Source organism: Phocoena sinus, chromosome 11, assembly GCF_008692025.1.
Source record: "Phocoena sinus isolate mPhoSin1 chromosome 11, mPhoSin1.pri, whole genome shotgun sequence".
NCBI classification, from domain to species: Eukaryota; Metazoa; Chordata; class Mammalia; order Artiodactyla; family Phocoenidae; genus Phocoena; species Phocoena sinus.
Window position 1 is genome coordinate 47,252,157 of NC_045773.1, and position 17,897 is coordinate 47,270,053.

General features: G+C 45.3%; 2 protein-coding genes across 6 annotated transcripts in view; both read left to right on the forward strand.

Annotated features, from left to right (window-relative positions):
- ZNF502 (zinc finger protein 502) lies at nucleotides 1–16,536 on the forward strand. Of its 5 annotated transcripts, none has more exons than XM_032648018.1 (3): nucleotides 1–28; nucleotides 12,318–12,431; nucleotides 13,262–16,536. In XM_032648018.1, exons 2-3 carry the CDS (start codon nucleotides 12,377–12,379, stop codon nucleotides 14,824–14,826), a joined length of 1,620 nt encoding a protein of 539 aa, XP_032503909.1. In that variant the 5' UTR covers nucleotides 1–28; nucleotides 12,318–12,376; the 3' UTR covers nucleotides 14,827–16,536. The 5 variants fall into 5 exon arrangements, with proteins under 5 accessions (XP_032503909.1, XP_032503908.1, XP_032503911.1 ...); XM_032648017.1 differs by lacking the exon at nucleotides 1–28 and adding an exon at nucleotides 6,157–6,238; XM_032648016.1 differs by lacking the exon at nucleotides 1–28 and adding an exon at nucleotides 6,183–6,238 and having other exon boundaries at nucleotides 11,742–12,431.
- Nucleotides 6,144–17,897, forward strand: part of ZNF501 (zinc finger protein 501) — a 22,473-nt gene continuing 10,719 nt past the window's right edge. The window contains exon 1 of the mRNA XM_032648028.1: nucleotides 6,144–6,238. The gene's annotated coding sequence lies outside the window, so the exon portion shown is untranslated. The remainder of the gene's footprint in view (nucleotides 6,239–17,897) is intronic.

A 17,897-nucleotide genomic window follows, 5' to 3' on the forward strand; every position in this document is an offset into this window, starting at 1 on the left:
CGAACGTAAGTCCTCTCTTCCACTCCAGGTAGGAGGCTGGGATGAAATGAGGAGTTTGAAATGGCTCTGTAACCGTTAAAAAGCTGCCTGGTTGCAGCGACCTGTCATATTCCTGCTGGAGGGCAGGGTAGGCATGGATAAAGGAAGCCAAGCTTTACCTGACTGGGAAAACATTTTTACTTTCGCAGTTGAACATGGGGTGCAGTTCCTGCTGACAGCCTCACGCATAGACATCAATGGCAGGAGCCGCTGAGCAGCTGGGGACTGCAAAGGCCTTAGCCAAACTCAGTCCTGCCCCTGGAGCTGGGCTGGATTCCCCCATCACTGCTGCTGGAAGTTACACCAAATCTACCTGAAGCTTGAGACTAAGAAGCAGAAGCCTTGCAGAGGCCTTGGGTGTTGAGAGGACAGGAAACAGGTCAGGGAGGGGAGATGCAAAGTCATAACTCAGGTCGCAAAAGGTAGAATCTGTTTAGACGAGAGTCCAAGGAACCACTGTGCTGAGGAAGGAGCCAGGTGCTTCTGTGACCCCTGAGGCCAGAAGAAGCCATGAGGGGATGTCTCAGGAAGTAAGAGTCTCTGGCAGGGTCTGGACTGAGGCAAGAGCAGGATGGATGAGCCCTGGTCCCAGACAGCTGTGGGTGCTGGAGTGGCTTCCAGTGCCCGGGGTGGCCTGGAGCACCTGTCCTTCCTTCCAGCCTGCTGGGCACCACTGGGCCTTTGGAACAATGGGTGCCCACTGTCGTGAGCTGTGTTCACAGGAGGCCTGGTCCCAAAGCTGGCCCTGCCTCCTTCAAGAGCCAGTGACCCTCCCAGGATGGGCCAGCTCTGTGTTGAACAGTGTTTACTGCCCCTTCAGGTGACACTCCCTGAGCCCGAGGAAGTCACAGTCAGGAACACATCAGGGTTTCTTCTTTGCCATCAGGGAGTTGAGTGAGAATGCGATGTGCGCGAGTGAGGACAAGCCCCATGAGCCTGACAGAGGAGGAGCCCCGGCAGTGGCTCTGGCCTTGGGAACACCACCGGCAGGGCTGAGCGGAGCTCCCATTTGGAGCCTGATGGACCATCGCTGGCCGTGAGAGGTGGGGAGACAGGCTGGCCCTAGAAGAGGGTGAGAAAAGGACCAGGGGTTGCCGGGGCAGGGGTGGGACTCACCTTCTGGCCTTCTCATAAGCCATTCTTGGTTCCCCTGTGGGTCCTGGACCTTTAGGTGTATTAGCCCAGATGCACTGGGCTCATTTCTTTCTTATTAACCCAGACAGAGTGGCCAGCTCGTACTGAGTGCTGAGTGCCAGGGAGCCCTGAGGGTCCTTTGAGGACCTGCTCTTCCTCTGACTTGTTGGGTCATCTCTGGGAAGCCACAGACTCCTCACCAGCCCAGCCAGCTTCCCAGTCAATTTCCTCACCTGCCCAGACAGCGTCACAGGGTGGTGAGCTTCAAGGAGACGGGGCCAGGATGAGGCTGTGAACCGTCAGTCAAGTCGCATTGCTGTGATCATTAGTTAGTCAGGCTGAGCTCCCTGTCCAAGAAGAGAAGGTGTGCTCTTTGGGAGGGATGCTTTTGTGACTGTATGGGGCCCACATCCCCTGCTGGAGATGAATCTTCAGCATATAACTCTTTTTTTTGGGGGGGGGTGCTGTGCTGGGTCTTCATTGCTGCGCGCGGGCTTTCTCTAGTTGCGGCAAGCGGGGTCTACTCTTGGTTACGGTGAGCGAGCTTCTCATTGCGGTGGCTTCTCGTTGCGGAGCACGGGCTCTAGGCGCACGGGCTTCAGTAGTTGTGGCATGCAGGCTGTAGAGCACAGGCTCAGTAGCAGTAGTTGTGGCACACGGGCTTAGTTGCTCTGCGGAATGTGGGATCTTCCCGGACCAGGGCTCAAACCTGTGTCCCCTGCATTGGCAGGTGGATTCTTAACCACTGCGCCACCAGGGAAGTCCCTCCTCTTGGCAGATTTGAGGGCAGGGATTATGCCTAGCCAGCACTGTGTCCTCACGGAGACCTGCACCAGTGCAACAGGTTAGGAAGGCTGTAGGCATCGTAGGATTCAGCTGTGGCCCTGCAAAAACTCATAGCCTCATTGGGAAGATAAAATGGACAGATGGGAAAGAGAAAGCTAATTCACAAAAAAATATGAAGTCATTTGTCAAAGCAGTGGGGATGGATAGCCGAGGTGGTTGAGGAGACAGGAGGGGGGCAGTCACTGGGAGCTTGGGGAGGGGCAGACCAAGACTCCCTGAGGCAGGTGCGACCTGAGCCAGTCCCAGATGATGGATGGCTGGGTGGCTGGGCAGTTGTGGTGAGGAGAAGGACAAGTATTGACTGCTCCAGGCCATGAGGAAGACGAGAGAAAAGAAACAGGCAAGAAATCTTTTTTAGGGAGCATGAATATGACCAGAAAGTTCAGGGAAGCCGAGAAGGGGGTTAGGGAATGGGAGATAAGACCACAGTGAGGGCTCAGGCTGGACTGAGGTAGACCCTGGCCACCTCTACCCTCCAAACTGTTCTTTGCTCTTGGAGAATGTGTTCAAAATCAGTTTGACCAGGTATCACTCTTTCCCAGTGTTGGGCTTGAGTCTTCCCTCCCTGGTTCTCCCAGTCCCAAACGGAGGAAACTGGACTGCTCCGCTAAGGAGCTTCCTTGGCGGTTTTTTTGTTGTTGTTGTTTTTTAATAAATTTATTTTATTTATTTTTGGTTGCATTGGGTCTCCGTTGCTGCGCAGGGGCTTTCTCTAGTTGTGGTGAGCGGGGGCTACTCTTCATTGCGGTACGCGGGCTTCTCATTGCGGTGGCTTCTCTTGTTGTGGAGCACGGGCTCTAGGCGCGCAGGCTTCAGTAGTTGTGGCGCACGGGCTTAGTTGCTCTGCGGCACTTGGGATCTTGCTGGACCAGGGCTCAAACCCATGTCCCCTGCATTGGCAGGTGGATTCTTAACCACTGCGCCACCAGGGAAGCCCTTCCTTGGCATTTTGATGCTCCCCTGCTTCTGCAGCCCTCCTGGAAGCAAAGGCCGAGTTCCGTCTCCTGGACCTCCTTGAGTGGGTCTTCTTTCCTTTTCTGTTTCCTGTAGATGTGGGGTGAAAAGGGGCAGAGTGTGTCCATCCCCACCGATTTGGAGGGTCGGCCACTCTGTTCTCTTCCCACCTAGACTAAGCTTGTAGGCTGTGAGGCTGGGGATCCACACCTCTGTGCACCACCTCCCTGCCCCACTGCCAATCTCAGTGCCTGGCTTTGCCCACAGCAGGCCCTTGACCCTGCCTACCTCGTAGCTCCCTGCTCCCCTGCCCTACCTGATTGCATGGACCCCTCAGTTCCCTCTCAGGAGTTTTCGTCCTGCCTCTCTCTCGCTAGCAAGGGGGATGTGCTCAAGCTCCTTGACTCCTAGGACCCCACAGTCCACATCCAAGCCCTTCTCTGACCTTCACTTGCTGCTTTGGCCAGTTCCCAAGACATCCCGTGTGTCCCCTCCTGTTTTGGCAGTCTTTATATCTGCAGGCTTGGTCCTCCCTGGGCACAACATCTCTGGTGACAGAGCCATCTCCGCCTCTTCCCCAGAATGCAAGCTTTCCTTTACTGCCCTTTCTTTCTTTCTTTTTTCTTCCTCTGCCCATACTCTGAAACCATGGTGCGTGTATAGAAAAATTATGAATTTAAGTACTCTACTCCCTCACTCCTGATGTTTCAGGAAGCTCACTGGTGTAACACTTGTATCTTCTCTCTGATCCCACACTCACTCTTGCCCTAGGACAAAAAGGGATTGGATTTGATTGATGACTTTGGAAAAGAAGTGGACTGTGTGAAAGCCAGCCCTCCTCCTTCCTACCCTTAGGGTCCAGTTTTTCCACAGAGACCATGTGTCTGCCCTGTTCTTCTTTGCTGCAGGTGTTACAGGGGCAAACCCATGGTTGCCCAGCACTGTGTCCCTGGGTGCTTAGTGCTGTCTAATCCTGGGATTTGGTGTTAGTAACCTCACTTGCCTGCAACTATAAGGCACATTCAACAATATCAGCTCTTCAGTAATAAAGATAACATATTGGTCTTTGCATATCTTATTTGTCAACTGAGCAGAGAATTTTACTAATAGCTAACACTTACCTAGCTAACACTTTATGGACATTAAATTTTTTAATTCTAAAAACATCATGAAATAGCTACTAGCGTTAACCTATTCTACAGATAGGAAAACTGAGGCACAGAGAGGTCAAGTAACTGCTTGTGACAGAGGCAGGATTTCACCTCAGCAGTCTGGCCCCAGTGCTATGCTGATTCTTTACTTTTATTTATTTATTTATTTTGGCCATGCCCCATGGCTTGCAGGATCTTGGTTCCCCAAACCCAGGCCCTCAACAGTGAAAGCACGGACTCCTAACCACTGGACCACCAGGGAATTCCCCCATGTTGCTTCTTTAAAGAGAGAAGTCATTTATTGGGTTTCCTCAAATCCCAGTATAGTCTCTTACCTGTCTAGAATATAAAGCTGATTCTCCTTTTCTTTTTGCTATATATTATTTGTTTTTATCTTCTATGCCTTGCTCAGATAGTGAGACCAAAGTTGAAAAGGAGGATTTGATTCTAGAGCAAACTGAAAGGAGAATTCTTTGAAAGACTCCAGGGCGAGATTCCAGAGGTCTGTGCATTGGGGAAGCCAGAGAAGCGGGGAGCAGGACAGCAGGACATTCTGAACAGCCTGCAGACAAGTAAGTGAGGAGAGGCTTGTTAATGAACTTTTTTCAATGGTAATTTTTAATTCAAAGGGAATTCAATTCAGGAATATATTGATTTAATGTACATAGAATCTTTATATGACTGATGCTACAGATAGACTTGTGGATAGATGGGTGCCTTTACTCTGCTCTTTTCACCTCTTTTCAAGTACCTCTCTTGTGAATGAGTGTGTGTTTTCATTTTATTCTGAAAAAGTAGAAGGCCCGTGAAAGACCAGTTATTGATATATCTTTATCCCAGAGGGAGTGTTATTCTACTTCCTTGCATGGTGCATTTCCAATCTTGTTCCCTTTTTATCGGGGGTATATGAAAGTTAAAAAAAAAACAAAACACTTCTTGCCCCCAGCAAAAATCTCTCCACGTGTACTGAGTGTGGCAAGCCCTTCAGCCAGAGCTCCACTCTCATGGCCCACCAGAGAATGCACACGGGAGAAGTCGTGTGGGTGCGGGGAGTGTGGGAAGGCCTTCACGTGCAGCTCCCACCTGATCTGCACCAGAGGGTGCACACTGGGGTGAAGCCCTACGTGTGCCCTGAGTGCTGCAAGGCCTTCAGCTGAAGCCCTTGCCTCCTGGTGCACCCGCAGAGCCACACAGGCAAGAAGACCTATTGCCACACCCAGTGCAGGAAGGCCTTGGGCCAGAGCTCCCATCTCGTCTGCCACCAGACCACTCACACCCAGAAGAAGCACCAGGCCAGCCTCCCTGGTCAGAGCCCAGAGTTGAGGTCAAGGTTCATAATCAGGAGCTATTTTTAGCACATGGAATGTACTACTCCCTTGCTGAGATGGCCCATTCTTTTTTTTTTTTTAATAAATTAATTTATTTATTTTATTGGCTGCCTTGGGTCTTTGTTGCTACGCACGGGCTTTTCTCTAGTTGCGGCGAGCGGGGGCTACTCTTCGTTGCGGTGCATGGGCTTCTCATTGGGTGGCTTCTCTTGTTGCAGAGCACAGGCTCTAGGCGCGTGGGCTTCAGTAGTTGTGGCACGTGGTCTCGGGAGTTGTGGCTCGCGGGCTCTAGAGCGCAGGCTCAGTAGGTGTGGCACAGGGGCTTAGTTGCTCCGTGGCATATGGGATCTTCCCCGACCAGGGCTCGAACCCACGTCCCCTGCATTGGCAGGCGGATTCTTAACCACTGCGCCAACAGGGAAGCCCGAGATGGCCCATTCTGACTCCCACTTAGCACTCTTTCCAACCCTAACGCCCCCATCTACAGTTTTCCCCAGACATGAGGTGGTCACTGTGTTCCAGGTGAAGGCAGTCTTTTATGGGACATCAGGCACGCCACTGGGCTTGGAGGGAAACCAGGCCCCAATCGCCTTCTATGAGGCCCCTATCGAGAGGCTCCTCCCGAATCCTAGAGAGGCAAGTGAGGGCTGCTCTTCGGGGTCGCTGATGACGCACTACCGGCCGCGCTGCTGTTCTTCCGGTCCGGGCGGGTGAGCCTGCGCCTTGGGTTTCCGTGTACCTCCGGGACCGTGGTCGCCGCCCCGCTGGGAGCCGCGGGACATCACGGTGAGCGGGCGGGGCCCGAGGGAGGGGAAGGCAGCGGCTCCGGGTGCGTCTCGGCTGTGGCGGCGGCCCAGGTTTATGTAGCAAGCCTGCCGGGGCCTCGTTCTCCCCGGGTTGCTGCCTGCATGGCGGCTCCGAACTCCCGGCGGCCCGGCCCGGCTTGCAACTTCAACACTGCACTCACCAGGGCCTGGCACAGAGGACACGCCTAAGAAGATGGTGGAGTGAATAAATGAATGAATGAATGATGATTGAGTGATGGATAAATGATCAATCAAGACCTAGGACCCGTGTTCGGAAATGAAATCCTGGGGCCAGAGTTCTCGGTCTGGATACCAGCTACTTCCCCCAGCCAGTCCTGCAACTCAAACTTTTTTAAGGGACCAACATAAGAGCAGAAGGCAAATAGTGTAAAGCGCACTAGCTAAGGAGTCTCGAGACCTGGGTTATAATTACCCATGATAGAGCCGGTTTCTTGATCTTTATAAAGTTGGACTGTCACTACCTTCTTTTCTCTCTAAAGCTCAGTTGATAGCATGTACATGATAGCACGTATGGAAATGTTAACGTCTAACAACAAAAATTTACTATCCATTACTTGCCAAATATTACACAGGGTTTAGAGGCGGGGATACAGGATGAGTGACCTCGGAGCCTGCCAAATGGGAAGACGCTTCCACTGTAGTGCTGGAAGATATATGTGTGAGCAGATTTCTGTGGTAATGTTTTAAAACACATTTATTTGGCGCTTAACGTGTGCCAGGCACTGTTTTAAGCAGTTGCGCTAGTTTATTTAGCCTTCACAGCAACGTATTATCTAGTTTTTAGTGAGGAAATTGAGGTACGAGAGAATAGGTAACTTATCCGAGGACACATTGCTACTGAATGACCCAAGGCTGCAGAAGAGATAGATCCAGTGTGCTGCTGCAGCCTAGAAGAATACGTTACTTGGGACCAACAGGCAAATCAAGAAGGGCTTCAGAGAAGAGTACATTTACGTGTGGTCTTATTGAAGGAATTGTAGTTTCAAATTCTTGGAAAACCCCACCTGGCTTCCCCAGAATCCTTCTAGAGGGATAGGGAAGTGGCAGCAGGGAGAAAGCTTACAAGGCATGAGGAGGAAGCCAGATCCCTCTTAGTTTAGCAAGATGAGGATGGAGATATATATGTCCGTTCACCATAATACCCGTTTCCCCCAAATCTGGATTCAGATAGATCCTTTCAGCATCTTAAAATCACCAACAGATTATTCCACATTATGTATTTGTGAAACCACCTATACCGCCTATTCTGGGCAACTTAGAGGCCAGGGGGACAGCAGACTGTGGCTCATGGGCTAAATTTTGGTCTACCACCTGTTTTTGTTAAAAAAAATTTTACTGAAACACAACCAAGATCACTTGTTTACATATTGTCTAGTTCTGTTTTCAAACTACAAAGGCAAGGTTTGCTAACTTTTGGCGTAGACAAACAGCTCAGATGATCCACGACTGGAGGACAGTGGTTGTCACCAACCTGTCCTTCTCAAACATAATAATGCCTAACCCCTGTTGAGTGCCTGATATGTGGCAGATATCTTTATAAATGCTTTACGTGAATTAATTAACTCATTTAGGGAATTCTCTGGTGGTGCAGTGGTTAGGACTCTGGGCTTTCACTGCTGAGGGCCTGGGTTCAATCCCTGGGGTCAGGGAACTAAGATCTCACAAGCTGTGCGGCACAGCCAAAAAAAAAAAAAAAAATTTAGTTAGGGGTTTCACAGAACGTTGGAGCTGGAAGGACTCGTGGATATTATCTAATTTCTCACCTTTTTCAGATAAATAGCCTGCTCATGTGGGCTATGGCAGAGCATGGTTTCCTGAGTCCCAGCCCAGTCCACTTTGCCACTTTGATCTTATTTTGAAAGGGAAACCAATACCATATCCATTACGTGTGGCATTAAAAAGAAAGGTTTTCTTTTGGGGGGGTGCTTAAACCCCTGAGTGAGATCTCTCATTTTTAAATGTTTTACTGACTATAAAAGTAATTCGTGTTTATTGCAGGAAAAATGAAATATGTAGAAGGATATAAAGGACAAAATAAAGTAACCCATTAAATGACCTAGAGATCAGTTGTTGACATTTTAGTGGGTTTTCCTCTGTCCTTTTTTATGTGTGTGTTTTGTATATACCTGTGTAGCAATAATAGTTTCTGTTTATTGAATGCTTACTTTAGTACTGGTATATATGTGTATGTTTTGTTTCCGTGTTTTGTAGTCTCCTGTTTTAACATATTGTATTTTCTCATGAATATTCTTGAAAGCATGACTCTTAATAGTTTCATAATCTATCATATTGATATGCCATCAATGTTTACTTGCCTGTATTTTTACAGTTATAGTAACAATGTGATCTTTGTACATAAATCTCTGTGCTTATCTCTGATTATATTTTTTTCACTTGTTTTCTGTGATTACAGAGTTATTTACTTATTTCTACAGGAAAACTTTCAAACATTGCAAAAAGAAAGGCCTTAAAACAAAAGTTTAGGGCTAAAAAAAAAAAAAAAAAAAGTTTAGGGCTTCCCTGGTGGCGCAGTTGTTGAGAGTCCGCCTGCCGATGCAGGGGACACGGGTTCGTGCCCCGGTCCGGGAGGATCCCACATGCCGCGGAGCGGCTGGGCCCGTGAGCCATGGCCACTGAGCCTGCGCGTCCGGAGCCTGTGCTCCGCAATGGGAGAGGCCACAGCAGTGAGAGGCCCGCGTACCGCAAAAAAAAAAAAAAAAAAAAAAGTTTATCATAATCTTATTCCTCAAGGTGATCATGGCTAACAAATTGATAGATATTCTGAGAGATTTAAGTTTTTTAAAAATAAGGCAAAATATAGATAATTGAAGAAATTTGGAAAATAGAAGAGAAAATCATTCATAATTTATATCACCATAGTGGTGATTACCTTTCCTTCTTGATCTTATTCATATGTATATTTTAACATACATATATAACGTTAGAGTGTATTTGAAATTTTAATATCCTGTGTTTTTTTTCACATTTGCCTATAAGTATTTTTCCACATTGTCACATATTTTCATTTTCAATTATCTGATGTCTGTATAATTTCCACCAAGTGGAAGTACCATACTTTGCTAAATTGCTAAGCCTCAGTGTCCATCAACAGAAAAATTGTGTTTTCCAACATTATTTCAGGGGATTTTTTTTTTACAGGTAACAAAAGAATTCAGCTTGGGTTTTTTTCTCCCACTCTGGGAGGTTCCTTCTCTATGAAAAAGTTCTAACAGTAGAATTACTAGGTTAAATAATATAGGCATTTTTATGACATACTGATGACTGAGGATATTCTGAGATCCATTGCAGGTGTTGTATATAGTACAGATTGAGAATTTTGTCCTGACTTTCTGTACCTACAAAATGGTGATCGTGGTGTCCCAACTGCCATTCAGCCTACAACTTTAAGACCTAATATATTGGGTTGGCCAAAACGTTCATTCGCGTTTTTCTGTAACGTCTTACGAACGAACTTTTTGGCCAACCCAGTATATTGCCAGTTAGCTCTAGAAAGATGGTACCAGTTTACATTCCCACCAGTGGTGTGTGAGAAGCTCTCTTTCCCTGTACCTTTGCCCGTTTTGAGTTTTAGCATTAAAAAGAGAGTTTCCAACTTGATATAAAAATTGATTCTTCATTCTTTCAGTTCTCATTTCTTTGATTACCAGTGAGGTGAAACTTTGTTTTGGTATGTCTGTTGGCCTTTTGTAATTCTTGGTGTATTTGTTGTACTTTGCGTTTTTCTATCAGTTCATCTTTTTTCTTTACTCGTTAATAGGAAGTCTTTTATCTATCAGGTCTATCTACTCCTTGATGTATAAATCAAAAATACATTTTTTAACCCTTTACTGGGTTTTGGTTTATTTTGGTATGTTGTGTGAGGTAGGAATCTCACTAAGTGTTTTTTCCGGATACTTAAGCAACAGTCCCAACATAAATTGTGAGTAATCAATTTTTTTCTGATTAGAAATGCCAATTTTTATCATATATTAAATTAGTTTACTTATTTCTCTTAGGGATTAGGAATCTCTAAAATTCAAAACCAGAGTTAAACCTCCTTATAAATGTGTAAACTCCCTGTTGAGGTTTCCTAGCTACACTCTTTTGATGATTTTATCTGTTACCCCCAGAATTTCAGTTACCTTCTTTATGACAAAAACTCTAAATACAAGTTTTCAGCCCACACCTCTGTCCTCTGTTCCATATATGTATGCCTGATATTTCAAACTGAATGTATCTTTTTCCTCCTCAAACCAGTGTTACCACTCTCACTAAAGGTCACTGTCATCTCTCAAGCCCCAAACCAGCAAATTATCATTAACTTCTCCTTCTCCCTCACATCTCGCTCCAGTAGTCATCCTGTCCTGTTGTTTTTGTCTCTTAGTCATCCAAGTCCCCTTATTGGACTGCTGAAACAACCTCCCAAGGGGTCCTGCAGCCTTCACCTTGCCTCCTACCTTCCACCCCTTGTACACGCTTTGCTCTATGAGCAAAAGGATAAGTTGTGTGTGTGTGTGTGTGTGTGTGTTTGTGTGTGTGTGTGTGTGTAAGTGTAATAGAAGATCTAATCATGTCACATATTTTTCAAACCTTTTCCAATACTTTTTATGGCTTTTTGCTCACTTTAGGGTAAATTCCTTAAAGTGATTTGCAGGGTTATATTTGCTTGCCCTGGGCTTCATGTCTTATTTCTAGTGCCTAATACTTTGGCCTTACTAGATCTCTTTCATTCTTCCAAAGTATGGGGCTTGATTCCTTTTGTATATTCTGTTTCATCTCTCTAGTATCTTCTTTTCCCTCTTCACCTGTCTAATTCTTATTTATCTCTTCTTATTTTATCTATTCTTATTTATCTTCTTATATCTATCCCAGATTAGATTAGGTCCCCTCTGCTCTGCATTCTACAGGACCCAATATTTCTCCTTTTATAATTCCTTATTGTAACTACTGGTGTTAGTGTCTTTGTTGAGCTGTGACATAAGCTCTGGGTAGGCGGGGGCATTTCTGACTTTTTCTCCATTGTCTAGCTCTGATTATAGCCAAACCCCACCCTACTTCATGAGTCTCTGTAGGATTCTGCATTGGGTCCACTTTATGTCCCTGCTATGGAAGAGGATCAGGAAATCCCAGATAGGATCCTCTTAAACCTCTAAAACTCAACACCGAGGCACAGACCTTGAAGAGAAGTTCACAGGGCCAGCCTTATTATATACTTCACCAGACATCCTATTCTTCCATGCCTTCTGAGCTCTTGATTATGGTAAACCATCTCTCTACCTTCTGTTTTTCTTGAAATAATGCTTCCAATTCTACTTCTCACTTCAGGGTTATACGGAGAGACATTTTTGGATGAATAGTTATGATTTTGACTTTCCAAAAACCAGAAACTCTCTATACTATTTTTGCAACTCTTTGTAAGTCAAAAATTATTTCACAGAGTGTTTTTGTTTTTTCAACTGCAGCCTACACTCTTATATTGAGCTATGCCTGAAGAAAAGATTTTGAATTGATAAGACATCTTGAAGAAAGGACAATCAGCATATCTCTAGGTTGTATCAAATAGAAATCCCTAATTACTATCCAACTCCTTGACATGTAGGGGAGGTGGGTAGATCAGACTTAATGCATTAGCCTTGCTGTGAGGCCATTTCCCAACACAACATTTGACTATATTAATTGACTTTTCATATAGATTATTGTATAGTGGAAAGAGTGCACTAATTGACATGGATATTCCCATTCACTTCATAGTTATTTTTATCTTTATAAATAACATTCTGATTTATTTCTCAAGTACTTGAGTGTTTGCTAATATGTCAGTCTGTCTGGCTGCCACTTCTTGGACAGCTGACAAATGGAGTTTGTTAACCTAGAAAGCTGGAAGCCACCCCTGACTCTTGGTGATGCAGGCACGTTGCTGTCCTGACAGGTTTTGTGTGAGTTACCAGATAGTATCCTTAGGCAACAGCTCTATCTCATTTTTCTGTTTACTGGGACAGTGATATCCCCTCCCCCACCTTTTTTTCCTCTATGAGCAGGGCTCCCAGTTTTTCAACCTTGAAGTCTTTTACAATCAAAGCAAAGAGAAGATTTGTGGATGTTGAATATGCAAGGAGCTGAAAAGAGAGAGATTGAAAGAGAGATTTGTCCAGGTGAGTAAGCAAGGGATCACCAGTGGAAGAAACAGGAGGGCTTTGGAAATTTTACAAGAAAAACTGAATGAAGCTCAGGAGAGCAAATTACCCTCTCTTTTAGGAATGCTGGGGTGAATGTGAGTGAGCATCTATTGAGTGAGCATCTCTTGAGACCAGCTTTTTCCTGGTACTCATTTGATCTCAGTTCCACTATTTTGCACTTTTACATTCTCCCACTCTCCACTCTTTGAATACAAACCATCCATGTTTCTTGTCTTGCCCGAATCTTAGTCTGTTATTGTTTGTTTTTTTTCCCTTTACCTCTCTGGTCTCTGATTCTGTCACTTCCTTGGTGTCTGCAGCTACTCATTTTTCATTAATGGTGATCACCTTACCCTGATGCAGATCTCTTTCACCAGTTGTAACTCTGAATTACTTGCCCCACTTGCTCTTTTTTTTTTTTTTTTTTTGGCTGCATTGGGTCTTTGTTGCTGCACGCGGGCCTTCTCTAGTTGCAGCGAGCAGGGGCTACTCTTCATTGCAGTGCATGGGCTCTAAGCATGCGGGCTTCAGTAGTTGTGGCACAGGGGCTCAGTAGTTGTGGCTTTCAGGCTCAGTAATTGTGGCACACGGGCTTAGTTGCTGCGCGGCATGTGGGATCTTCCTGGACCAGGGCTTGAACCCGTGTCCCCTGCATTGGCAGGCAGATTCTTAACCACTGTGCCACCGGGGAAGTCCTACCCCCACTTGCTCTTATTGGCCATTACTCATAGGCCATTACTGAGACCTGTTCAGGGGCTTGCACTCTGCCTTGCACAAGAGATACTCACTGTGGTGGTTTTTTTCAGGTTGGGTGAACAAGCCTGCTCCAGAGCAGGATGGCTCTGAAATTGATTTGCCAGGGATAGCATCAAAGAGATCCCAAGAGGATGAATACCAGGATTCTACATTTGAAGAAAAATATGTATGTGAGAGCATGAAGGAAAACCCTCCCAGAGAGGTTTCTGGACCATGCCTTTTCCAAGAAGGTTTTGGGGGAATAGCTTTCATCCACAAGGAAGCACCTCCAGAAATGATTAGACAAGAATATAATTTTGAGAGAAGCCTGCTTTTGACCTCAAGCCTTGTTACACATCTCAGGGTTTCTACAGAAGAGAGCCTACATCAGTGGGAGACAAGTAGCATATACACCAATGAGATTTCAGACCAAAGTAAATGTCCGATCTTCTCTACACAGAAAAAATCTTGGAAATGTAGTGAATGTGGAAAAACTTTTAATCAGAGCTCATCCTTTACCCAGCATCAGAGAACTCATACGAGACCCTACACATGTGAGGAATGTGGGAAAACTTTTAGTCGTAGCTCATTCCTTGTTCGACATCAAAGAATTCACACCGGAGTGAAACCATATGGATGTGAGCAGTGTGGGAAAACATTTCGATGTCGATCATTTCTTACTCAGCATCAGAGAATCCACACTGGAGAGAAACCGTATAAATGTAATGACTGTGGGAATTCCTTCCGCAATCATTCACATCTCACTGAACACCAGAGAATTCACACTGGAGAGAAACCTTATAAATGTAATAGATGTGGGAAGGCATTCAGTCAGAACACACACCTCATTCATCATCAGAGAATTCACACTGGTGAGAAACCTTATTTATGCAATGAATGTGGCTCTTCGTTTCGCAAACACTCAAATCTTACACAACATCAGAGAATTCACACTGGTGAAAAGCCCTATAAATGTGATGAATGTGGGAAGACCTTCCATACAAAGGCAAACCTCTCTCAGCATCAGAGAATTCATACTGGAGAGAAACCCTATAAATGTAAGGAATGTGGGAAAGCGTTTTGTCAGAGCCCATCCCTTATTAAACACCAGCGAATTCATACCGGAGAAAAACCCTATAAGTGTAAGGAATGTGGCAAAGCTTTTGCTCAGAGCACCCCACTCACTAAACATCAGAGAATTCATACAGGGGAAAGACCCTACAAATGCAGTGAGTGTGGTAAAGCTTTCATTCAGAGCATTTGCCTTATTCGGCATCAGAGAAGCCACACCGGAGAAAAACCCTATAAATGCAATGAATGTGGGAAGGGCTTTAACCAGAATACCTGCCTCACTCAGCATATGAGAATTCATACTGGAGAGAAGCCCTATAAATGTCAAGAATGTGGGAAAGCCTTTGCTCACAACACGTCTCTTACTGAACATCATAGAACTCACACTGGTGAGAAGCTCTATAAGTGTAGTGAGTGTGAGAAAACCTTCCGCAAGTACGCACACCTTAGTGAACATTACAGGATTCACACTGGTGAGAAGCCTTATGAATGCTTTGAATGTGGAAAATTCTTCAGACATAGTTCAGTCCTTTTCAGACATCAGAAACTTCACAGTGGTGAATAAACCTGGCATTCAGGTTATGACAGTTCTCTAGAGACAGTGACTAGGAATCTGGCTGGCGAAGAGGGACAGGAAGAGTTCCTAGAGGAGAGGATAAAGAAGCCTTGGATACTGCACTCAGGAGGGTATTTTGAGAAATGGAGGTGGGAGCTTGGAGAATGCAGAGCCTACTCCAGGTGGGCATCTGGGAATACAGGGTAGGAAAGAAGTTCCTACTTTTCACAGAAATCCTTGCTCTTTGCCATTCCTTTGTCTCCGTGGCCTTCTCATACCTGGAGATGCCATTTAAGTTAGCGCTGTGTTTCCCTTATTGCATCCCTGCTTCACCCTCCCAACTTGTCACCTGTGTTCACTGGTCATAGGCTGAGGTGCTTTTCCAAATTGATTGTCGGTGTGAAAGTGGCAGCAGCTCTGAGGTAGTGCTGAGTAGCCTGCAGATGCCTGAGGCCGCTCTGACCATGCCACCGTGGGGAGGCTGCCCATCTGTGGAGGCGTTTCCGTGAAGGGGAGATAGAAACAAGTGAAAACAGAATCCTTAGTCATTCATCTGTTCAGCAAATGAGGGGATATGTGGCAAGAGCTGGGCTGATTGCTACAGAAAAATAGGTGAAGAAGGCTTTTATCAGGGTGAGGGAGAGCTTCCTGATCCTTTCAAGCTGGAGGGTGACTTGGGGCTAAGAAGGAAATAAGAGATCAAGAGAGACTTCTCTTGAATGATGTCAGTTTGTGGGAAGGAAGTCAGATCTGCTCAGAGGGTCACAGAGAGGAAGACCTAACCTCTTTCCCAGAGGAATATTATCTTACCCAGAAAGAAAATGGTTTGTGCTAGACTGCTAGTGCTAAGAAGCCTCAGAGCAGGAAGCCTGCCTGTGACTGAGCAAGCTACCCACATATCCCTGTCCTAGACTCGGGCATACACCTGTCTCTTGTAAGCTTGGCTGGGACACTAGTGCACAGGGACCAGGGGAGAGGGGCCCGCTAGGATTAACAAAGTGGGACTTGGTTTGTTAGCCTTTAGAGAGGAGAAAGCATTAGTGAAGTGGTCACCGTAATGGGGATGGCTAGGTTTTGTGTAATCATGGCATTGGTGGCTCTAACCATGGATTCGTTAGATCTCAGATATTTCTGTTTTTATTGGGCCTCTTTTTCCAGGATATTTATCATTCCCTGCAGATTAGGAGTATCTAGGGAAACACTTCTCGTGGGATGAATTTGGAAAGAATTCTAGAGAGAATTACCTCTTTTTCAAATCCCTGAAAATTGAGATAACATGGTTTGCCATGACTGTGATGGTATTTTATTCTTTTGAGAGAAAGGAAGGGCATGTTTCCCCTTTATTTCCCCATTCTGTTTCATGTTCTTAACTGCTACCCAGAGATTCAGCTCTGGAAGATTAAGTGATCTTAAACTAGCCTTTGACTAGTATTTGAAATAGTTTCTATGCTCTGAAGCTTACATAGTTTTAAAAATATGATTTTAAAAACTAAAGTAAGTTAATTCTGGAATGGTTATTTGGAACTCAGCATCGATTTTTTTTTTTCCAGAGCAAGTATCTTACAAGCATTGGTTTGAGCAATTAATTACCAATAATGGGAATGTGGCAGAAATAACATATTTTCCCTCTCCAGCTGTAAAGATTATGTTCTCAAATCTGCCATAGGACAATTCATAATTGAGTAAATTAATATGAAAACTTTACATTTTATGCTCATGGAAAAAAAATATAGTCTACTGAAAGCAAATGTCAATGTATTTTTTTTCTAAATGAAAAAAAAACACTAAACTCATTGCTAGCATGTAGTAAATGTTCAATAAATTTTTATTTGTTGAATTAATATATTTTAGTCAAACTTTGCCCACCAAAAACTTTAGGAACTTCCTGATATTTAGAGTAATATTTATATGCTACCATCTTTGGAGTCTTGAGTGGTGATTAGAGAGGAAAGGGAGAATTTTCTTGAGGAAGAAATGTGTTGTAGTTTATCTTATGACAGAGCCGAAAGTAAGCTCATCACACGAGATGAATTGTGCCGAAGCACAGCAGTAGAGGGCTGCCGCTCGCTCAGGCAAAACAGCGCCGTCTGTCCTGCTGTGGTAGCTTTTATTAAAGCATTATCTAGGTTTACACTTTAAGACTTGTTTTCTTAACATTTCAGAAATGCCAAAGCAGCAACCTATGTTTTTATTAATTATACAAGCAATAATAGGCTTTCTTGAAAACATGCCGTGCTTCGTCCTTGAGCACAAAAGCAGCACAAAGTTCCCACCACTCTGATTATACTGAGGACATCTCATGGATCAGTGCCCAAAGCACTCAATGCTTCTTCGCAGGCCCCCGGTTTGCCGGGGGGGGGGGTGGTGGTGGGGGGTGCTTAAAGCATTCAGGACTGTTCACAGCTCTGGCTTATTCGCATGCCCCCGGTTTGCCGCGGGGGGCGGGGCTCAAAGCAATCAGGACTGTTTGCAGTTCTGGCTTATTCACCAGTCCCCAGTTTGCTGGGGGGGGGCGAGCTCATGGGTCACGTCTTCTTTCCATGTCCTCGGTTATTCCACTACAGAAATGGGAAAACCTTAGGGGTGAAAGATGCCTAAGTTGATGTTAGAAAGATTTTCTAAAATGGAGTGGAGAACATGGATTAAGTGGAGTTTTTAATCCTCAGGTTAAGAGTGTCCAGTACCATTTTTACTTCCTGGAGAAGCAGGAAGGAAAGGAACGTATCATCTTTACTCTCATCCTACATTGTCACCCTTGCAATATTTGCTCCTGATTTTCTCTCAGTTGCTGGCCCACCATATACCTAGCCACTCCAGCTTGGCCCCAAGTCTAGGAATTGTCCTCTTCCTCAGCCTTCCCTCATCATATCCAATCAACAACTATATCCTGTTGACATTATGTAACTCCTAAGTCTGGAAGCCATCTCTACTGCTGCTGCTTTATTCCAGCTCCCTGGTTTATTTCCTAGGCGATTTTTATGTTTTCCCAACCAGTCTTGCAGTTTCTTGCCCCACTAGGCCATCTTTCACATTTCTTCTGGGTGGTCTTTGCAAGACACAACTGTGGCAGCTCTGTTGTT

Bases quoted from the DNA above. Each gene is read 5' to 3' on its own strand.
- ZNF502 (XM_032648018.1), top strand. From the start codon at position 12,377: ATGTTGAATATGCAAGGAGCTGAAAAGAGAGAGATTGAAAGAGAGATT. The intron at 12,432-13,261 runs GTGAGTAAGCAA...GGTTTTTTTCAG, and splicing joins TGAAAGAGAGATTTGTCCAG to GTTGGGTGAACAAGCCTGCT.